Here is a 24,135-nt window from a genome sequence, read left to right on the forward strand (position 1 = left end):
TGCTGCACTTACCTCACCGGTTGCCCACGTGGCGAGGGAGCGTCAAACGTGCGGTGTCGATGTGTTTGTGTGCACGTATTTGCGAGTGTGAAAGGAAGCCGGATAGGAAGCAGACGGGGAGCTCTGCTGTGTGTCATGGCCGGTGAGGTTTTAGGTGCTGCGGCTGCTCACACACTGATGGGTTGCAGGGGTAACAACATGTTTGTGTTGGAGGGGACGTGTGTTTGGATGTACAGTATCTGTCATGGTCCATCTTCTCAAGAGGCCTGTGCGTGTGTGTAGCAGAGTGCCAGTCTCAGAAATTACAAGTCGTGAGATCAAATGTCAATATTGACTTTGTTATGGTGAGATATAAAGGTCAGAATAGTGACTGGGAAGAATTCTGACAGATATTTACGTACATTTCGGCTGGACTTAAACAATGGCTCAAAGTATGATGTGTATTGTGAGAGGTGCATCAGGAAGTGACACCCCCCCAAAAAGCTCCTTATTTCATTTGACCATCTTGCAACCTGAGGTTTGCTTGTTCCAAGCTGGTTACTAAGGGGGACAGGGCCTTTGCTATTAATACCTTAGACTCTGGAACAGCCTAACTGTGGACCTCAGGTTAGCAAGCTCATTAATGATTTTTAAATCTCTTTTAACAATTCACTTTTACAAAAAGGCATTTTTATCCCCTTAGGCAACCAGTGAGCCACTTATTTTTTATTATATCACATTTTGCCAGGCTTTTATACTGTCATTTTCTGGTTTTAAATTCCATGGCCCTCAGGACTTTACTTTTACTTTTCATTCGTTGTGTCATTTGTTTGACATGGTTTTCTCTTTTGTTTTATCTTTAAAAGCACTTTGTAACTATGTTAAGGTGCTATATGAATAAAGTTTATTAATATTATTATAAAAATGACCAGACTCACTAGTTCTTCTCATTGATGGTGAAGCAAATGTAAGCACAGATACAGTGCAGGATTTAATACAAATGGTTTTGCAAATCTTGTAAATAAACACACTCCTCCTCTAGAAGATAATGGTACTGTAACTGTTACACATTCCTCTGCTCTCACCTTGAATCTGAGTTTGTGCACATACATGCAGGATTTTCAACATTGCAATCATTGAAACTTGAGTAGACTTTTTCCATAAAGCAGAAAGCTGACAGCTGATGAATTAAAGTCAAAAATGGAGAATGAGTGTAGAGATGGAAATGGAAATGTTTCAGTCCATAGGGCAGATGAAGTCACTGATTGACCTGATGATTATGAATGATGTCTATCATATTCTATGGTCTCTGCAGACACCAGGTCTCAATGCAGTTGGACATCTATAGGAGCTTTCAGATCAATGTGTTTAAAAGCGTTCTCCACCAACATCATCAAAAAGCTGAATATGTCTGGGAAGATGGAGTGTGTCCCTCCAGAGACTTGTAGAACCAAATAAACTAGTCTATGCTGTATACTGTATACCACTGCACATATTCATAATGCTGTCATCATGAATTAATGCAGCGTCTGTGTATCCTTCAGGACAACTCTCCACCATCTATTGTACACATCTCCCAGAAATGAGCTATGTACTAAATATTGCAAATATAGTCAACAAGAGCACAATATTTCAAACTGTAATTTACAGTTGAATGGCTGCCACAGTTAACTCGATTCACAACATGTGGAACTTTCTATTGATTCAAGTCATAAAAAACAAATTGACTGAATTAAATTTAGTACGATTTCACTGTTTTTTCCTCTCCACTGACTCAGCTGCAGAAAGTTTTTGCTTAATGTCCAATTGACAATATGTCCTCTTTTGTTGAATACACATATTGTGTTCATAATAAGATTAATTTATAAATAATGAGCACGTACAGTATGTAATTATTGAGGGCAGAGACATTGATCGGTCTTCATTAGCCGGTGTTAGCCCCTATTTGTCTTCTGTCTCCATTATCTCCTCAGGGTAGATGTCTTATTGTGTCTAATTCTCCTTAAGACTCAGTCAGAGCTCTTAGAAACCTTATTTGCAGCTGAATGGTGCAAAATAGCAGATCTCCTCTGTGTGTGTATCATCCACTTACAGAGCAGGAGGGGGCCTGAAAAGCAGGTCAGCTTGATCGATACACTGTCATACTCTACAGAGCTGAAATTTCTTAAAGGGACAGTTTTCCCCAAACACAAACTTTGACTCAGACTGTGCAGATGATACACGGGAAGCCTGACCTCTATCTATCAGGAGTTGGGTTAAAGGTTATGGCAACAACAGAGGCATCGATGATCAGATAAACAATGAACGTTCAAGGATTGGCCCTGCATGCTGGCACTAGCTACACAAACTCTTGATGATAAATGGGAGCTGGGCACAAGTACCATTTATTTTGGGAATTCTTGGGTCACATATTAATTTATTTTTTGGCTATTTATTGTTTATTTACAAGAAAAGACATTGAAGAGATGCAGGAAACACGGGGACAGAGCAGCTGAGTCTGTCGGCTGGCTGGAAGTCAAACCTGGAAGTCACTGCTCAGGGCAAGTGTGTTCATATGGTATGCACCACAATCACTCAGCTCTGGATCATAATATACTGTATGCATGACTTAAACTACGAAAGATATTTCCTGTTGGATGGGACCCTCACTGATTTTCTTTTTCCTGTGAGCTTATAATATTGGTTGCTACTAACTAAATGTTCTTTGCATTCTTAATCCGCATCACTGTGCAATAAAAAAATCCCTCCAGGATCAACTCCTTGCCTTTCATTAGATCTCAGCACATCCCCAGCTGTGTCTTGCTCCCTTTAGATTTTGCTGTAGTGAGATGATTAGAATCAATATCTGAAATCTAATTTCTGCAGCAATCAAACACTTGAGAAGAGATTTTGACCTTCATAAAATCGTGACTGGAACTTACTATAAGGCAGCTACAGTGAAGTTGCTTAACCACTGGGTTATCACTTGGGCCTATTATGGAAATAGTGCCCAGCTTCATTATTCAGATCTGGTTTGAGAGCAAATAACACAGACAGAAGATGGTGGACCTGCTAAGTCAGGGATCCTGGTTTCACTTGGCTCAGAATCCCAAATGCCCCCAGATGACCCACAGTATTTAAGGTAAAGATATTTCTCTGCTATTGGATTTTAATGAAGGGTTATAGGAGAACGTTTTAGTCAGCAATCACCATTATGCTACTTGAGTCCTGAAGCAGAATACTTCCACACTCTTCATTTGAACAATTATATGCAAACTAGACCTTTACATCCATCTTCACACAAGTGAGGACTTACTAAAGGAACAATACGTCTTGAAACACTCAGCGTCACCTTTGGTTAATCCCCTTTCGCTGCAAACTAAAAGAGCTCATAGCGCTGCATTTCAAGACAGCTGAGTGAGTGTTGTTCAACAGCACTAGACAGCAAACCCACAGAGACCACATTGCATTTAATGAGACCCAGTCAAACCTCTTTCTAACTTACTACACATTACAGAAAGCTACTTCCCTTCACTGTATATAGAGCCGTCTGAATGGCAGGTTGATTCAAATCAACCCAAATTATTGAACACAGTTAAAAATCTATTGTGGAGACTTTCTTAACAATCGATTTGCAAATGAGACTGACCCCAGGGGAAGGAGAGGATAAAGGGATTCTACTTTGAAAGAGCAAAGTATGACAGTGGTTTAGTAGTAAAGCTGTGTAGCAAAACTACAAAACATTTTACTGTCTCCTTTTACTTTTACAAATCAGCTGAACAGGGAACACGCTGAGCGAAAAACTCAATCATAAAACATGACTGGAGGATGTATGGACATGAAAAGCCAGCTTCCTCTCTAGGTGGAGTTACAGAGACAAACAGAGGCTTAGTGGTCCTTGTGTCTTGATGGGCTCGCAATCAATTAAGTGTCTCAGTAAAGTTTCCTCTGCAGCCTGTCTGGAGACCAGAGGGATCCATGTTAGGCAAACTAGGAAAGCACACTCAAGAGAGAGAGGACGAGACAGAGTGAAGAGGAGGGCGGGTGGAGGGGTGGAGGGAAAAAGTGAAGGTGAAAGTGAAGAGAGAATGAAGAGGAGGAGAAAGGACAAGAGGAGGAGGGAAGACAACATAAAGGAAAGAGAAAAAAAGGAGGATTAAACAAACAGCGTGTGAGTGTGTGTGTGTGTGTGTGTGTGTGTGTGTGTGTGTGTGTGTGTGTGTGTGGAGGATGTTTGGCATCTGGATGTTTATAGACACCGGGTCAGGGATCAAAACCCCATAAAACCTAGCCAAGCTTCAATATCCTACTACACAGCTACACAGCTACACACACACCAGCCTCAAATGCAATGTGCAGCCTCAAGATTTCAAATGAAAAAAGACAATAATCAGAACATTAGAGCAGCAGCAGTGAAGTATGACAACATGAATCTTATTATTACATGATATTTATGTAAATCAAACTGCGACGTCTGATGAACTCTGGAGGGAATTTACTGCACATGACTTCACAGTGTTGACTATGACAAAGGACTGTTTCATACAGTCACTACATATGACTGTACAGTACCTCATCACCACCAACATCCCTATTGCTGCCTTGTCTCCTCCAAAACACACTCACACACTACAATTTTACTTACACATTGTTTAGGAATTGTAATTTGTAATTTGTATTTAACTAAAAAAAAGATAAAGCATGCTTTAGTTGCATGGAGTAGATGTTATACAGAACACAATATCTGAGCTGCTGTTATTGTAGATAGATTGAGCATAAACAGCTCAATATGGCCAATATGCCTGATGTGCATTAAATGCAATTTCTTTGTCAATGTTATTTTTGCTACAATATTATAATTCACATTTTTGCAGTCCGACAACATCTCCACAACCACAGCAATGTCTGGACTGAAAAACAAGTCCTACTTTTGTCCCCGCTTTTGTTGGTTTCTGAATTAACATGGGAGGACGAGAGCGAAGTGGTGGATCAGTATCGGTGTTGCTAGATAACCTTTGTTTACTTAAAAGAACTTGTATCATGAGTTGAACTGGTGCATCTTTTATAGTGATTTAAAGTTTATCTTCTTTTTGTATCTCATTCAGTTTCATTCTAACCTGCATTACAATAAATGTGTTGGACTTTATTGTGCTGCAGAGTCAAATTACTGTAGCATTTTCTCCCTCAGTAGCACAGAGACATGTAACATATTTACACCTAGAATTAACATGCTACCTGTGTGTTATCTGGGATTTGCATTACACTCGTCTTCATAAGCATTTTCTTACTTTAATTCTGCCAGTGTCTTGGTACAGTATATTAGGGTGGTGGAGTTGGTGGAACTGCCAACAAAGTCTTCCATAAAAAGAGAAGTGATGGTGTTCTATCAGTTAGTTGTGAGTTGTGTGTTAGCTTAAGTTAACAGGGAAAGGTTGAGTTCAGGGACCTTTCATATTGTTGGGTCAGGTTGCTTTCACACTTTGGTTAAATCTAATCCCAATAAGTGTCGGATCATCTCCAGATGTTTTCCAGCTGATCCAGTAACACTCTGATCCGTGTGTTCTGTGTGTATTTACACCTTTGCATTATCACGCCTTGTTCCTAATCCAGATAAGACGTCCTGACACAGATTGCATGTTAGCGTCAGGTGCAAATGCGGTCACAGGGAAAGAAACCCAGGAGTAAAGAACAACAGACGTGAGACTGAGTATGAAAGAAAGGGAGAGAAAATCTCTGTCAGATGTTGTGGGGCCTTCCTCGCCCGTTAAATCACCCCTGTCTCTCTCTGCTTCCTCCGTCTCTCATACTCTCTCTCTCTGGCTGTAATTACGCTTGTGTAAACAAAAGAGACCAGAGAGAGACATCAGGAATTCCAGTTGGGCCTGTGGGAGCAGTGGAGCTTACACAACCAAACAGAATGACACAGATGTCCATAGAAGATCTATACTGAACTGTAAGTTGATTTTTTTTTCTTCATTATGTCTCATCTAGCTGCTGTGTGGATATTCCCATTGTGAAGTCATAGTGTCTAGTCATTCAGGTTTGCTACTACCTCAGCAGCTGCATTCAACTTTGCACGCTCACAGTTTTCTTAATGAAACACCCAGAGACACACATGGACACTAACCTGCTCATGGTACTCGATCCCCATGCTCAGAGTGTTGATCAGAATGGCGATCATAATCCCTCGCCCGAAGTACTTGCTGTCCACGATCTTCCTGAACGTGTCGCACACCAGCCTCCAGAAGTGGACCACCTTGGCGGCCGTCTTGCCCAGCCTGCGGTGCTTCTTCTTGGGCTGCCTGCTGTCCCTCCGGTCCCTGTGGTGGAGGTCCTGCGTGAACTCGTACACGCCCTCGCTGTCCGAGTCGCCGGGCGTCTCGTTGCAGTCGGTGCCGCCGCCCTCCGATTCGTTGGCCAGGGCCTTGACGCAGTAGGGGCAGCTCTCGGGGTCCATCGTCATGGCGGCCGTGTCCATGGCGCTGCTGGTGGTGCTGAGGTCGCGGGCCGACAGCTGGCAGGAGAGCTGGGCTGCAAGCGCAAGCGAGAAGAGTCAGATGCAGCAAATGAAACACAGAGGAAGGGGAACTTGCAGTGGGACCGGCACGATGGGATGCGTGCTTTAGACAAATTATCAAGTCAAATGAAAGAGATCTGCAGTGAACAACAACATGTGTGTTTGTCAGAGGGAGCGTGTTTGATGGTGATGGACAGAGTGTGCTGGATGAGTAATGGCTCGTCTCCACAGCCTGTGCTGTGTGACCTGTCTGGCCGGCGGCCACCGTTCCACTGTCTGTGCAGACCTGAACAGACCTGGCCTGACTTTCTGTTGGGCCCGGTGGTTTTTTAAGAACTTGGACGGAGGCAGACAAAGCTGGCCGCACGCTCAGACATGAGGGATTAACATTTATTGACTGGAGTTAGCCTTTTTTTTCTGTCTCTCACGAAAAAAAAGAAGCCCCTGTCTGAACTGTGTCATAGTTTGAAGCTTAATCACGACAAATCAATACTGCACTCAGGTAAATAGGTGATTACAGACACAAGACCACTTCAGCTGTATATCACTCCATTTGCTCCAACACTGATGTGGGAATTAAACACTGAGATACACAAAGTCAATCCTGTTCACCACAGCTAATTCAAAAGGAAGAGAGCTAATCGAGTTTTTAGATTATAGCTGTGATCATGAGTTCTAACAGTGTAGTAGTAGTAGTAGTTTGTTTATTCGATCTTGTGCACAAATTATTTACAGTTGAGCATCAATCACAATCAGTCAACCTTCCATAATACAATCCTTAGTTCAACTAGTTCATATATAGATCGAAAAGGTGTAGGCTGAAGCTGTCCAGTTGATAAATGCCAACCCTTTATCATTATTTCAGTAAAACCATTAGAGCTCTTCATGATTTCAGAGTCACAGAAAGAAACAAGTATCCAATAATTATGAAGAATATAAGCCAAAATATAAAATAAATAAATAAGTAAACAGCATTACAGTTGCAATCAAAGCCCAATGAATCAATCCTGTTTCTACCATACTATGTTTTAATCTACTTTTAAATTGTGTTATGTTTTTGCTTGCTACAGACATGTAGTATTTATTCTTGGTTGTTTTAAGGTAAGTTTCCCTCTTAGCTCATATCTCCCCTCTCTTTCCTTGAACATCTTTTGAATATTGAATATTAGTGTGCTGAGTTGTGTACCTGTGGGAGTGTGTGTGTCCACCAGGCTTGATGGCCGTCTCTCTAGGGGCATGGGGGGGATGTTGAGGTTGTAGTTGAGCGTGCTGGTCGCAACACTCCCTCGTCTGGACTCTGCGAGGGCTCGGGCCTGCAGGGTGGGATAGTTTTTAGGACCTGGGCCGGCGAAGGGGACGGAGTTTCTCTTGGCCCTGGATGCGGGAGCGGGGGCCAGGGAGAAGGAGCCAGGGTTCGGCCCCGTGCATGAAGGAGAGGGGGAACAGGAAAGAGTTTCCAAGTTGTACACGCTGCGGACTGAAGCTGAATCAGCAGCTACTGCGCCGGGGTTGGAAAACATGGCGAGGTTGGAATCCGAGGTGGCTGCCGTCACAGAGGAGGGCAGGGCCAGCGTACGATGCCCGGCCCCCGTGGTCGCTATGACGCCCCCGCCTCCGTTGTTGTTATGAGCTCCGGCCTCCAGATCCCTGCCCTCCATGCAGCGCATGCTCCCCGCTCGCCTCACGCTGCCGTTGCCCAGGTGGTAGTGGTGGTGGTGGTGGTGGTGGTGGTGCACCATGTGGTGGACCGACACCGAGCCCTGCCTGGACGACTTCCTCCTCCTCCTCTGGCTCTGGCTGCGCTGGGACTCGCTGGGCGGCGGGGTGGCGGGGATGTTGAAGCCGGCGTGTCGGGCCAACAGCCTGCAGACGTGGACCACCTGTTTGGCCCCCTTGCGGACGACGTGCACCAGGTACTTGAGGAGCTCGTCGTAGCAGGAGCCCGGCTCCGAGAGGGAGGCCAGGGTGCTGGCGTTGGACATGAAGCGCCCCCGCTGCTCCTTCATCAGCTGGCTCTCCCTCTGCTTGGTCTCCGAGAACTGAGTGGCGATGACCACCAGGCACAGATTGATCATGAAGAACGAGCCGATCTGAGGACAGGAAAGGGGGGTAGATGACACCGTTAGTCACACACATACACACACACACACTCGCGCAACCTGTCCTCCGACTGACCCGCTTGTTCAATCACCAGCGCGCAGCTGGTGGCGACACGGGGAGGCGGCACTTACGATGATGAGGAGGATGAAGTAGATGAAGTTGTAGAAGGAGTGAGCATCCATCACAAAGTACATGATGTCCACCCAGCCCTCCAGGGTGATCACCTGAGGAGAGAAACAAAGAGGGAAGAAAAGAACGATGAAAAAACACAGAAAGACAGGAGAATTAAGTTTAGTTTTATCGTATTTTGTATCATGTATGACTTTTTTTCCATTGACCATATAGGATAGGGTACACCTTTCTCAAATGTCTTGCACTTGACCACTGGTCTTTTTAGATGTGGAAACTGTGTTTCTGTATTGTCTATTGTCTATTTGTGTCATTCTATGTATAGTAGTTTGTGGTAACCCTGTTTTCTGTCTATTTTTTACATGTTATATGTTGGGACTGCAGATGGAAATTAGATGTGAGCTAAATCTGGTGCAACCATCTCTTCATTTTCTGCAAATGGTTAATGTCACTGCACACTGTCCCTTAATAAACTAAACTTAAAAAAAATACTGTAAGCATTAAAAGAGAGAATATTTCACAGTCCAGTGTGTTCTTAGCACCAAGACTCGACAGAAGAATAATCCCCAGCATTCCTCTTATGTGTTTTACCACACACAGGCAAACCTGAGCAGCAGCCAGACTTATGAGAGAACTCATCTCCAGTCTGGCTTTTGTCCCCTAGAATTACCCCCCCTCAGCTAGACAGTGATGAATGAGCACTCCGACAAAAGGCTTGTCATATGATCTGAGGATAGCAGGCAAATGGTGTGTAAAAACTCAGACTGTAGCCTCGAGTAACTTGCTAATCCTGAAGGCCCCTTTTCCTCTGATCCACCGGCTATCTGTCTCCATCATGTAGTGCAGGCCTGTGTCTTTATATTACGTCTTCCTATCCTGAAGCCATCTGACCTGAAAGATGGCGATCCAGGCGTAGCAGATGTTGTCAAAGTTGATGGCGTCCTTGAAAGGATTGATCGTCCCCGGAGCGCACTTGGTGTAGTACTGGTTCCAGTTGACGCAGGTGGTGTTGTCGGTGCTGTTGTACGAGTCTATGTCATAGGTGCACTGCAGCGTCCCCTCGTACAGCTTGGGCACCAAGCTGCATTCCCTCATGCCGTTGTCCCGGCGCAGGGAGCAGATGAACGGGCTCTCGTCGTCGTTCTCGGTTTGGTAGTACTTGGGCAGATTCTCGAACTTCTCAGACAGAGGGCTAAGGAGGAAGAAGAAGAATAGGGGAACATTGCAGGAATTACACTTAAGTTAAAGTAAGACTAAGTAACATTTTGTTGAACAGCAACCACTTTGACACCAAGTGGCAATTACAAGATAATGGTGCACTTAATTTGCCATCATTCTCTGGAATTACTTGAGATCATCACTTGGCAGCCTGACTTAGTGGTGCAATGCTCAGTGAACTCACTTGGTAATGTCAGCTCCACATCCATCTGAAGTTTGCTAACATTAGCCACTAAAAGCTACTCCTCATACAGAGACCGGACCAAATAAGGCTGCAGTGCTCATCGCCGTTTCACTGCAGCTTGCTTTTACTTTTTCTTTTTTTTTAAAACTTTGGCATACTTCTAACTTTTTATGTTTTTCATTTGGCTGAATTTTTAATAGATCAGCTTTTGAAGGGCCCAGAAGTCTGTAGCTTTTAATTCCACGCAGCAGCTGATTTCACTAATTAACACTCCTTCAAACAGAGAGAACTAATCAGAAGAGCCAGCTGTAATTGTGTTGACAAACCTGGGGGCCAAATGGCCGGGGAGAGCCCTGTGTTTATTGTGTGAGTTGGATGGACAAGTGTGTATGCGGACTACACCACCTCTTGGCATATCTGTTACAGTGCACTCCTCCATCTGGAATGTCTGGAACTCGTGTGTGTCTGGTGATTGTGAGATATCGGGCTTTTCTGTCAACACACATTCAGCTGGCAGCCTGTGTTAACTGCATAGGAGCCTTAAATACTTTGCAGAGCCTTACCAGTCTTTTCATACTTCTCTTCATGCATTCTTAAGAGCTATTTCTCATTTTGGAAGGATGTACAAAAACTAAATATATCTCAACAGAGTGAAAGTCTAACTCACAATGAGAAGTTTTCCTCCACAAAGCAGCGGTTTCGGAGCAGACCGCTCCACAGCTGGACGCCCACGATGCCGAATATGAAGAAGACAAAGAAGCAGAGGAGCAGCACGTTGCCCAGCATGGGCAGGGTGTCCAGCAGCAGGGTCACCAGGATACGCATACCTGAGCAGAGACACAAGGACAAGGTCAAAGAGCTGCTCAGCACAAAACAGTACAGCCATGCACTCACACACACAGGGATATGTGCTCAGCAGGATTACAGTGTGTGCACATCACTGTTGGGATTGGAAATCAAACCTCTTGTACAACAAGTGGCAGTGCAATGGATTTTTTCAGAGTTGTGAGTATTTCATTCAAAAGACTAGTTGACACGAGCACCAATCCAAACACCTTTTAGGGGGCTTTCACACCTACCTCGTTTGGTCCGGACTTTCGGACTTTCCAGATAGTTTGGATCAAATTGACAGGTGTGAAAGCTCCCCCGGACCACGGTCCGGACTAAAGACCGAGTCTTTGGTCCAGCCTCAGGAGGTAGTCTCGGTCCGGACTATCCTGGACCAAGGTCCGATGCTGCGTGGTGTGAAAGCATTTTTTTGGAAGGTTCGAACTATCAGACCAAATACAGGAAATAACGTCAGATTCGCACGTGCCGAAAAAAGTAAATAAACAAAAAAAGGAAAGAGGAGCCGCGGCAACCGGCGGCAACACTTGGGGAGAGGAGGAGATCATATTATATCCAGATTTGGTCAGAGGGATGGGTGTGTCAGTGTAGGCTACACTTGTAAACGTTTACACGGAATTAAACAGTGGAGTGTTTAATATAAATCCCCAAACGATACATGCATTTTTTTTATATAGCCTATTTTTTATAGATATATTGAATATATTTTTTTTCCGCCGAAAAAAGTCTGAAAAAGACGGATCAGCGGGTGACACCAAACAACGTCTGCCCCAGCAAGTCAGAGCTTTTATTTCTCTCACACACAAGTGACCTGGAGAGATGCAGCCGCATCTGACAGGAGGATCACGTGTGTGTGCGCATAGCGTGTGTGTGTGTTCCCCTCCACTACACAAAACAGCTGATCGCTGATCGCTGCCACTCTGATCAATGAGAGCACAACCCTCTTTTTTTCTCTCCTTTCATCAGCTCTAAACTCATTCTTCTGCACCGCGATTACAAACCACAGCGTGCTTTGCAGCAGTAGGCTATATTTTTCTATATTTTTATTTTATTTTTTTCAGAGCACTTTCTATGCGCTAACGTCAGACGCACGCTCATCCGTCATGACGTCGCTAGATCCTTTAGTCCGCTGTCATAATAGCAGTGTGAAAGCGAACTTTACTGGACTATATGGAAACAATGTAACAAAAAAAAAAAATTAAGTCCGGACCTTGGTCCGGACTATTAGGTGTGAAAGCGCCCTTAGTTTACACTCATTCACAGGGTCCAGTTCTGACATATTATAATACGCTTCATTTCCCATGACAATTCAGTATCCACTAATTTTATTACAATTATACACTCACCAGATGATGCAAAACCACTTTTAACATTTAAATGACAATTAAATCATAATGATAAATGGCACAAATAATAGCCAACAACTGCAGCTTCGTGAATAGAGGCTATCAGTGTTCTGTGTTGTTGTATTAGTTGAACAGATGAATGAAGGATTGACAAAACAGCACCTATCATTGGAACAGATGAGGAGCAAACAAATTTAATTTTGAAGAGATGCAGTAGAATGTTCTGACATCAGTCTGACATCACTCGGACATCATTTAAAAGCATTTAAATCAACAAACAAAGCTCTTGCATCAGGTTCACATGGTTAAGCGTTTCAGTCTGGCCTAAAGTTGTTTGATGCCGGTCTAAAAGTTTTTCAGCCTGGCATCTGTTCAGTGTCAGAATTCATTGACTCTGTTTTTCCCTGGTTAAGTGTCTCTGTCTGGTTCAGTCGTGTTGAAATGAGGCTGAAAATTGCAAAGCATTATGAAGTAGTTGTTCTTCTGCAGGCCTGTGGGGAGGCTACATTTACCAATTTAAGCAATCAGGTGTAGTACGGCCTGAAGTGTCGCTCGCCAGACCTTATTTAGTGGTTCTGAAAGCGAGGAGGTGACAGTGGAAGAAGGGGGAATGTGTGCAGGGGTTAAATTGGGCTGATTCCCTCTGAAGTCGAGCTCTGCCTCCTAATGTCCAAATTGCACCCAGCAGGAGATGAGCTCAGCCTCCTTTAGAATCACATCACCATATCACACTTGATTTTTTACATCCCCCAGTAAACATAGCAGGAAATGGGTCTTGATGAGCAATTCTCTGCTTCAGACTATAACGAGAGACATTTGAAGTGATGTATCCACCCATACCAATGTCTCATAGTTCACTGGTATTGATTATCAGATGTCATCAGATGCATTGTTCCTCAAATCGGTTGCACACAGTCTAATGGTGCAAATGCCACCATTTCACACTCAGTCAAATAGGTTTGCACAAGGCAACTTTCCAAAAGTTCCTTTCTGAGTTATGTTATAATTTATGAGAATTTACTAAGCTATGTTGCCATGGTGAACTACACATGTCTTTGCCCTGTGGTATCTGGTCATTTCAAGAGCATAAACAATCAAATTAAAAACAGATATGTTGCTGTGAGGTGAATGGACACTGTGTTTGGAGATTGGAGATTATCTGTCTAGTGGGCGTCAGGAAAAGGTGGGTGGTGATGTGGGTGGGTGAAACTCCCTCCTTCTCTTCCTCTCTCTCCTTTAACTTTTTGTTTTGGGTGGATCACTGGAACAATCAATTCCCCAAAAACAAGTTAAACACACGAAGCAGGGGTCCCAATCCTGTCCGGCTGCTTCTGTACATCGGGCTTGTAGAGAGGATGCTACAGTCTCTGTGTTTAAATGTTGTGCATTACAGTAAGTAACGCCCACTGTTGCAGCAGTTTCTCTCCTAAACTTCAGCTGAACCTGCAGTGTCAGCCCATCCTGAGTTCAGAGGAATGTAATCTAGGTTACATGTCACTTCCTGGACAGGAACTTTCTTGACAGAAGCAGAAAATCCCCATTGAAATTCAGAGAGATACGGGGGCCTTAGAGTCCCACATCCTTCAGTCTGTTCTTAATTTCTCCCCAGAAACAGACAGCAGAAGTGTTGCACTGTTAGAGGGGGATGGAAGAAACTGTTTCGCTGCCTTTGCATGGTCTCATGTGGTCATCTGATGAGGTGCATTGGGAGGTTTCCATGGGAGTGTGGAGCTTTTTGGCCTCATAATTATCTTGGGGAATGATTTGGACAGTGAAACAGTGGTAATCCTCCAAACCAGCGGTGAGGGACCCTGGTGACCGTGAGTGGGACTGAACAGAGGTTTTTCCAGATTGTCCAGGGACCTGAGCGCAGAGTTGTAAAACAAAAGTAGACAAGGAAGCTACAGTTGATTCAGGAAGGTTAAACTGTGTAGATCAGGCTGATTCTAAATGATTTGTGAGCAGATTCGATCTCCTTGAAGGTTACTGGCACGTACCTCTGACACCTCATGCCGCAGACATGAGGTCTTTTAGACTGTACTCCTACACACTCATGGTGTTTGGCTTGAGAAATACTCCTACTACCTTCCATCCCCTCTTGAACTGACTTGTTTCTGGGTTGGAAGGTTTTGCTGTGTATTTGGATGATGTAGTGGAGTATAGTGATACTTGGCAAGAGCATCTGAACCAGATCCAGGCCTTGTTTGATTGTCTGGCCTGGGCAAACCTCGCCATAAACTTAGCAAAATGTGAGATTTGAGTTTGGTTGTGACGGGTCAGGATCATCTGGTGAGGGCCAACAAGGAGGAAACTGACAGGTTCCTGCTACGACTACAAAGACGACTTGTCTTTCTTGGAATGGTTTGTTTGATGCTCCTTTCACTGACTTGTTGTGCCCAAAGGTCAAGTTTCAGTGATCAGATCACTGTCCAAAAGCTTTTGACGATGTTAAAGATCTTTGTTGTTCCATCTCCTGCAGCACTCCACACTTGGGAACCATTCCAATTGAAAATCTTGCCAGAGATGTAGGTGCAAGCAAGTTGCAGCTGTTATTTAGCTTCCAGTACTCCACTGTGGAGAAAGAGACACTTCCACTGATTTGGCCAGTGCAACATTTTGAAGTATACAGGTGGTGGTCCTTTGGTGGTATGTCCAATAAAGGCAATTTATATGGATGGGACTGTGACTAGAGACAGGAATCAAAAGGAGAGTGTAGAGAATATAGGTTTTACTGTAGATGAATGACAAATAATAAGAACCCGGCTGGGTGTCAAACTGTGGAATCACATCTATAGACGTCAACATCAGATTGTTGTTTTTTAGTTTTTCATTTTTTGTGCATAGACTTTTTTCACCAAACTTGGTATATTTGCAAACACGATTCTGAAACACTGTGAGGATATGAGAGAGACCTTTGGTCTTTGCAGATGGAACGGGGAGAAAAGGCTTTTGCAGACTGCAGAGGGAGAGAGACACGGAGGAGATAAAGGGAGGAGAAGAACAAAAGGTACCACAGCGAGGGGCATCAGTGGGATAACAAACATGTTTGGACTGTGTCTTTCACAGCCATCATTCTCTCAAAGGGAAAGATGTGGATATAGGGAAACCCAGCTGTGGAGAGAGTGGCAGCACTGGAAACACATAAAGTCTTGAATCGCATCCAATATTCATGAACAGCACTGTTTTCAAGTTATGTCAGCTTATGTAAAAGCTGCCACATTATGCTCTGGGTGTAGTACGAGCAAACGGGGTACATGCATACAATGAGATGACATTCATTGGGAAATTATCTCTTGAAGCTCTAATCTGAAAAAAGTTACTGAATGCTGGGCTACGACTGTTTACGAGCCAAACATCCAGAGAAGTGCAGAGACTTGTGTCAAAACAAAACCGTGAGTCACCACCTGTGGCAGTTTGTTTCTGCTTGCCCTTTGGTAGGACACCCATTTAACATAATTGCCCTGAACTCACAAATAATGAGTATTGTGATACATACAGCTGCTGTCACAGAGGTGTGGAGGCTCACACACTCTGACAGAGCCGTAGCAGCAGCAGCTCTATCCCTCTCTTTCCGTCTAAGGGCATTAATGAGCAGCAGAGGCGCGCACACACACACAAATATGCCTGACTCTCTGCAAAAACAAAAATGCACACATACGAGTAGACATTAAGCAGCATCTCCTTCAGGCGAGCGCCCTCAGAGTGAAATGTGCTGAGCTGTTGGGATGCTGCTTAGCTGGGCCTGAGTTAGTGGCAGCAGCTGGGATTAGTGTCTGCGGCAGGCTGAGGCACACTGACTGACTTCATACGCTGTGATTCAGAGCCCAGATACAGCCGCACAATGACAATTTAATACTAAAAATGCCCCACGCTGGTTCTCACACCTCTGACAGCTGCACCCATGCAGAGTGTAAAAGCAATCATTTGATACGTGTTTTCTAATTCATCATACAAAAGGAGCAGGATTTAAATTTCACAGTCCTTTGAATCCCGCCCTGAAAGAAATGGCGATGTCACAATCGTGACTCAGTTGAAAGAAACAACAATTCTACCTTAAAATGTTTAGGAGGCTGAGATCGTTTTGTCAAAATGCACAACCTTGGTAACTATGTACCTGATTCACACAAGAAACAGATGACACTGTAACTTGTGGTAACTGTAATTTTAAGCAGTGATATTTGTATATGCATGGAAACCAATAAAATGTGTATTTAACAACACTAATAATATCCATATAACAATATATTCTTGGAATATGGGGAAATCATAAACAAATACAACATAGTTCATAGGTCATTTAGTGCAATGCATTGATTTCTCATGTAATCCTTAAATATTCAACACTGGACGATTTTTAAAGAATTTTTTTTTCTTTTTTATTCTTTGAAATTTTTGTTTTTTTTTCACTACAATTCAAAAAAACAAATGAAGTTTCCATATACGTTTTTTTCACTCTTTAAATGTAATAATTTTCCAAAACTGTGTGATAACGTGTGACAAAATAAAAAAAAATCTCTCAAATTTCGTTCAGCATTTCTCACCAACTGTGGCCAACAAACATGAATGGATTATGGCAAATAAATATTTTTTTCTGTTTTTCTTTTAACATCCTACATTTACATCCTTTTGTGCAGTCGTCCTTGTCCAAGTCTTTGTTGCCACATCGCAACATTTCTTGTTGCATTACTACCAACAACTGCTGATCCGTGAACAGCATGATATCACTGGCAAGAATATAAATGTGGATTACACCGTGGCCCTCTGGTATGTCTGCAAGTGTGTCCTCCTGTATTGTGACAGACAGACAATACAGGGACTTAATACTAAAAACATTGTCCTAGAGCACCACAAGGTTAAATATTCTGCATTGTCTCGTTCAAAAAGACATACAGTCTGTGAAGAAAAATATTTCTTTGTATCTTTTACTGGTCTGTGTTGGTGAGTGTACTTGTCTTCCTGTTGTTCCAGTGTAATCCATCTCAATTTAAGATCACTTCCCCTGCAAATAAATAAAACTCTCTCCTCTATGATGTTGAATTCACTGATGGCTGCACTGTGCTATAGGACACTTAGGGAGAAGTCAGCTCTTTTAAAGAACTCTATTCTAAATATTAAGAACAAGAGTGATGGCGGTTAGAGAGAGATTCAGCTGAAGGTAACGGTGCATAAAATATCTGCTGTGGCAGAAATGAGTTTTTCAAGACTGATGTTGTTGTTCTGATGCTGGTATAAATCAAGGCATAAAACAATACTTGAACAAGAAGAGAGCCAAACTGTGTATAAGGACAAGTCTTCATTCAGCGATGCAGGTGAACCTGAACATCTCGAAGAAAGAGAGATAAGAGAATCAATCCTTTTGGCCTCTTTCAACCTGAATAGCGTGCTCATTCCAAATGATTGACAAATCATATTCAATAACAATCATCTCCTCCTCCGTCTGTGCGCCCTCTCCAACCTCGCCATGGGCAGCTACTCCATTCCAACGTCGCTGGCAGGCGGGTGGCTGTGTGTGATCTGTGGAGCCATCTGTTAGCAGGCAGATTAGGTCTGCTTCCTCTGCTCTGCCGTCCAGGTCCAGCTCCTGCCCAGTCAGCTTTGTAATCTCTGTTCTGTGTACTAATGGGCTTTCTGAGTCAAGGGCCTGTGTACACCTGCGTCTCTTCTTATTTGCTTTGAGTGGATGGTAACTAGCTCCACGTCCGAGACTGCAGACGGGGATGACTAGACACTCCCAAAATGGAAACGTGCCTCTGAAAATGCGAGACATGTGACCCGAGGATAAAACACAGAGAAAAATAAAAAAATATGTAGAGAACAGAGGGCTGAACCCATCAGAACTCTGTTGTGTTTACCTTTTGTTTCATTTGTTTGTTCATCAATTTGTACAAAATCACAAAATATTCTAATTATACTGTTCATGCTCATTTCATATCAATTCCATCCTCTTCTGTGTGTTGTCCACTTCTGACCTACAAGACCAATGTGAAACACACATATCACATGTTACCATGTAGAGCACATGTGTAAAACATGTTACCAAATGGGTTCACATGGAATTCACATGTGATTCACATAAAACTGGGCCAAAACCACGTTTCCCATGTGCAAATAACACGATTCCCATGTGCAAATTTTTTCACACGTGAAAAATCACATGGGAATCACATGCCAATGTGAAATATATAAATAGCTAATAAATTGTTAGCGATCTCTCATGACGACATGAAAAACATCTCTCAACATATTTCAAAGTGCAAAGATTCAAAAGTAAGTCAAAAATATTAATCAAGTATAATATTATGTGCTGTCTCTTTTCTATCATACATCCATCGTCTATGCTGCCTATCTATGCAGGGTTGCAGGGGGCTGGAGGCAACCCCAGCTGTGTGCGGGGCGAGGGCGGGGAACACCCTGAATAGGTCACCAGTCTATCACAGTGCTGACATATAGAGACGAGCAATCACACACACTCACATTTATGGGCAATTAAGAGTCTGCAATTAACCTAGTTGGCATGTCATGCAGACTGTTGGAGGAGGCTGGGGAACCTGGAGCGAACCTACACAGACACATGGAGAGCATGTAAACTCAGCACATAAAGGCTCCAGGCGAATGGAACGTTGGAATGCAGAAAGCCGACAGTCTCATCTATATTTTCTGCAGTGCAGTTCTTGTTGTAATTTTGGTTACGCTGACTTCCATTTGGTATGTAGTGAGAGGTGTCTGAGCTACATTACAAAAATGATATATTCCTTTTTTATATTTGTATGCATATTTATCGTATATTTGTCAGGTACAATGCCTCATTTTAGACTAAATCTGCTGTTGCTTTTGTGCCTGTCACATTAGTTGAGTGTTTGTATGTAATAAAAAAAAATAGTGGAAAACTATGCAGGACAGAATTGTAAAGTACAGTAATAGCATTAACAATGTTGAAAAATTAAATTACTTGCCATGCCATGATGCATGCTGGGAAGCTTTCCTGCATGCCTACAACAGATATTCCTGCATCTTAACCTCACTGTCTTTTATGTTTTTCATGTTTCTGAGACGTTTACCCGCAAGTCACTCTGCGTCTAAGTTGCTAAGACTTTCAAAGGGTTTGAGTTAACTTTGTATGTGTCTGTATGCCTCTAAATATTCAAAAACAACACTTAAAACAATTTAAAGTCACATTTCTCAGACAAGCTGCGTGGAGCTGGTTGCTTCCTCGTCTTCAGCTGGGAACACAACGCCAAATGATCAAAGCGCTGAACTTCAAGCTTTACGAAACTAAAAACCTTAATCTGAAAATCACTTTGGACTCCAAACACAAACAGAAAAGAGGATATTCTTTCTTTGAGCAACGAAATATCACTTGCCTGCCAACTGCTGCCGCGGTGTCATATTGAGATTCGACTAACAAGATGCTAGTTAGCAGATATTGTTTTAGCTGCGAGCAGACTGACAGTGAAGAGCGAGGATTACTCTGTGACATTCTTTGCTTTCATCCCCTGGCAAACAGCTCTCTCCTCTGAACTCCTTCTAACCTTATCAGTCTTTAATTTCTCCAGCGCTGCGCAGCTTAGAGAAGAACAGAGGCCGGGACGATGCAGTGAGCTGTTTAATTACAGTACTAAGGGTAGGCAAACAATGTGCAAGTGGGAGGAGGAGGGCGACGGAGGCGCTCCGAGCCTGGAGGTTGATGATGTTGATGCGTTCTTGTTGCCTTTAGTGTTTACTTGGGCGGAAGTACAAAACAATGCATATGAACCAGGAGTTGCTCAAATACCGAGTCTAACAAAGCGTAGAGAAGAGGATAAAACCCTCAAAAATAACACTGACTGTGCTGGGAGGAAAAGTACGTGCGCGGGTGCTGCCTGTGTTTGTGCTGCTCTGATAAGGCTTCAGGGAAAGGGCACATACATTAGCTAAACAATCAGAGAGCATGCAAAGGGCTATTCTGGACTCAGTCTCATTAAGACGGAGACAGAGTCGATGTCTGTGTGTGTTTGTTTGTGTCCTGTGATAATCACCTATTGAATGCCACCTCTGGCTCGTTAGTCAACGCTGTCTTGTTTAAACAGGGTTTACTCGTGGCATCAAATGTGTCATCAAGACTCATCAGCATGCTAATGTTTTCTCCTGTAATATCAATTGTTCATTTGCAGGCCTGGGGTCTGGTGTCATCACTGCCCTCCACCCTGGTGCAGTTTAGACACCATCATCCGGTAGCTGTTTGTGAACTGTTGTTGTGATCAAACAAATAAAGTGCTTTTACCTCACTTTTTCCATTTTTTTCTATAGGTTAATGTGTTTAAGGGGAGACACTACAGGTGAATAGGGTTAATTTTAGATTTCTCTTTTTATCACTATATAAATGAGAAAATACTGTCACCAGCCCTAAAAAAAATAATCAAATTTCGCCATGTTTTTAGGAATAAAATGTTGTATAAATCAGGCTTTGAATGATATAACAAACCCCTCTATAAAAACCTTCAGGATATAGACAGGAAGGTTTGGTGTCTCTAAGTGCTGCTGAAGTGAAGATTTCTAGCTCAAGAGTACCTCAAGAGACCTTTAAAGACTTGTACTGTAAAATTAATGTAAATCTTACTTTTATGATTGGTTGCGGATACGGAGGAAATGACAATTTCTTGTAATAATTGTTCAGGAGAGAGAGCTTTACAGTGATACCTGACATGACATGAGTCAGACAACAGGCACAGCACAGTATGTCATAGTATCATGCTAACTTTTGGTACATTTAGGAGAAATCTAGTGATGGTAGAAGACAAAATGAAGTAAAATAACCACCCAGATGTGGATTTTCTACCATTTCTTTCGACTTTTGTGAAAGAAGACATGTTAAGGAAGAAAAATAGCCCAAGATCTCAAAATTGATCAGTGCATGAAAAAACAGTGTTTTTGCCTGTAGTCTCTCGTCTTAATAGCCTTCTGTTTCACTGTTCCACATCACTGCTGCTGTACCAGACCAATGACCTCTATGATCACATCCCCTTAGCCAATCAGGATCTAGTTGGTGTGCTATGTAGACTATTGCACTTCTGTCATTTTAGACCCAGTGTGATGCAGCCAGCCATATCACGACCGTGACTTGTGGGATGTCTCAACTGAAAATTTCCACCAGCCACATACTGGACCACCAGTAATGTTTAGACTCCTGATTCAGTCCTCTCCACTCTGCTTAAGGAGGAAGCTTTACGTCAATGGTGTGTAATCGCAGAGTCTTTAGATGTTGCTAACCTCAATAATTATTCTTACACAGCCCATAACTGATCTTTCCCTGTTGAATCCAAGTCTCCTGACAAGTTTGGTGATTAAAAGCTAATGTGTCCAGTTGAGGTCATTTGCTGCAGGTTCAGAAGACAGATTTTTAAAAGCTGTAATTAATGGAGGCAGCAGAGGGTGATATATTCTGAATTTAAGTCTAATATATGAGTCAAGTCTCAAAATTGCCCATGATGCATTTAAGAGTATTTTATCAGACCCTCCCTGCCTGTCTGAGAGTCTCCATGCTCTGTACCTTACTTTTCCAACTATAGCGTATGGGTGGTTTTCCACTCTAACTCCAGCTGGTCTTGGCAATAACCAATTGTTTATATATCCACCAACCCAGGCACTTTGGCAGCTGAGCGGCCATCATCCTGAGGTCCCTTCCTTTTTCCAAAAACGTGTTTTTCTTCACCAAAATAGTGTTTGCTGAATGTGGCATGTAGCCTGAGGACACGACAGGTTATTTCCCTTCTCTGTGTATAACAATGGCACCTTAAGTGCTGCAAACACAGGGCAGAAGAATTCAGTTTCAGCATATTAAAGTCAGTATTTCTAGGTTTCAGTGCCTTGAGGCCTGAAACCAAAACCCATTAAGGCAGCATTTCGCTACTATTTGCATATTGTAGCAGCTGAATGGAGGTTACAAAAGTAGCAATTGCTGACAATATATTCTAAATGTTAAAGTTTGCAGTTATTTAATACTTAGAAGAAGCACTGTTTGCTTTGAAGAGATAGAAAAAAATAGCACTTTGTGTTTCTCAACAATTAAGCAATCTAGATTTAGCTCTTCATGTACTAGATACTGTACATGCATACCCATTGAACCTCACCCTATCACCATATCTGTGCTATGAACACTGTCCAATAAAAGATTATTTCCCTCCAGGGAGGGGGAATCCCCCTCTGTCTAGCCGCCTCCTTTGAATATTAAGACCCACACAGACCCCGTGTCCCAAGTGGTCATGTCTGCATTGATGTAGCCAATAACAAGCCTGGTTACAAGGTCCCAGCGGGGCCAGTGCTAGGACGTGAGGATGATAGCCAATCAGGTGGCAGACGGTGGGAGGTGATGTGGTGGTGACATGGGCTGGGATTTTTGGTTTTGTTGGCAGTGGATGGATGAAGCCTGCAAAATGTATCTGTCACTTCCACTAGGAGGGCTGCCATGTTAATGCATCAATCACTGCCAGAGCCCAGGACATGGACACCGGCCCAGTGTTCATTAATGCGAGTCTGAGGGTGTGTATGTGTTTCAGGATGAGCTCCAGCCCTCAGGTCCAACGCAGACTCAAGGTAAGAGGTAACACAGAGAGAGAGAGAAAAGAGCAACATGGCGCTGCAGAGGGATTCGAGTACTAACAGTTTATACGTCTGCTGATCCCAGTTCAGATGGCTTGCATTTTTGGCAGCAGTGGACGGGGATCAACATGTAACTCAGCTAAGAGGCTCTGCATGGAAAGTTTCTGCCACCTTGGGCTGACAGTCTGAGTGAACTCTGCTGACCTGTGAGTGCACGCTGATAATGTCTGAATTAATATTTAATCTGCAGAGTATCAGCCGAGGTGCTCAGCGCTGTCTCGTCTATATCTTCTGCAGCAGTGGCAAGAAAAAGAATGACCTCCATATATGAATACATTTATCCCAAACCAGGGTCAAATCTTTATGCGAGCTACATTTTTTAACAAGCACAATCTATTTTAACCAATACAAACAGTTTTTTTTTCAAAATGTCATTTAAACATTCATAGTGTAGGGTAGAATAGAGAATAGAGGTGTGGATTAGAGCTATTACCTGCTTCCTTGTCTGTAAACATTGAGACAAACTGTTTGTAAAAATGGGCTATACAAATAAAATTGCCTTGCCTTGCCTATCTCTACACTTGATCCAGATGTTTAAAGGGATAGTTCAGCATTTTGGCAAATTGGCCCATTGCTATAATCCCTATCGTTTTAGGAGTAGGTTTGTTACCTTTAATTGTCGGTGCAAGCTATTTTTAGAACGGCAGAGCAGAGCCGCAAGCTGCTCAGAGCTACGCTATGGAGGCTAATGGGATTTCTTGGTTTCACGCATCAAATACACAATCCAACAACTCCAAAACGCTCTCGTGGACAAGTTATGACCTGCACATTCACCACACTATGACATAATAACGGAACGTTACGAGAAAAGAGTTGTTTTCGAGACAAATGCAGAGACTGCTTGCCGAAAAACTGCCCCCGACGGGAACGCGCATCAGCGGTTTTGCATGAAATTACTATAGGGATTATGGCAATGGTCCAATTTGCCAAAATGTTGAACTATCCCTTTAAGACAATGACAGGCCCATATCCATAACCTTTATTTCTAAAATCCTCAAAAAAAAAGTTGTCATACGATTATTTAGATCTAGAATGAATTGTTTGAAGATTCCGTCACAGCAAAAACAGAACTGGGTAAACTACCCTCTAGTTACTGACCTTCTCATGACCTCGTCTCTTCTCAAAGAGAAAAAAAACACCTTGGTCAGAGGTATAAATCTGGTCTAACACGTAGGAGATAAATTCTCTCAGAACTGGAGCTC

The 24,135-nt window shown here is 43.0% G+C and overlaps 1 protein-coding gene across 1 annotated transcript in view; it reads right to left on the minus strand.

Annotated features, from left to right (window-relative positions):
* The window catches only part of cacna1g (calcium channel, voltage-dependent, T type, alpha 1G subunit), a 144,889-nt gene that overhangs the window by 90,440 nt on the left and 30,314 nt on the right, over window positions 1-24,135 (minus strand). The window contains exons 4-8 of the mRNA XM_085762278.1: window positions 10,774-10,933; window positions 9,596-9,896; window positions 8,707-8,799; window positions 7,662-8,565; window positions 6,086-6,489 (exon numbers count right to left, since the gene is read on the minus strand). Of these exons, the coding sequence (XP_085618404.1) occupies window positions 6,086-6,489; window positions 7,662-8,565; window positions 8,707-8,799; window positions 9,596-9,896; window positions 10,774-10,933 (1,862 nt within the window). The remainder of the gene's footprint in view (window positions 1-6,085; window positions 6,490-7,661; window positions 8,566-8,706; window positions 8,800-9,595; window positions 9,897-10,773; window positions 10,934-24,135) is intronic.

This window comes from Trachurus japonicus, chromosome 19 (assembly GCF_045865225.1).
Source record: "Trachurus japonicus isolate A0001 chromosome 19, Traja_1.0".
Taxonomy (NCBI): domain Eukaryota; kingdom Metazoa; phylum Chordata; class Actinopteri; order Carangiformes; family Carangidae; genus Trachurus; species Trachurus japonicus.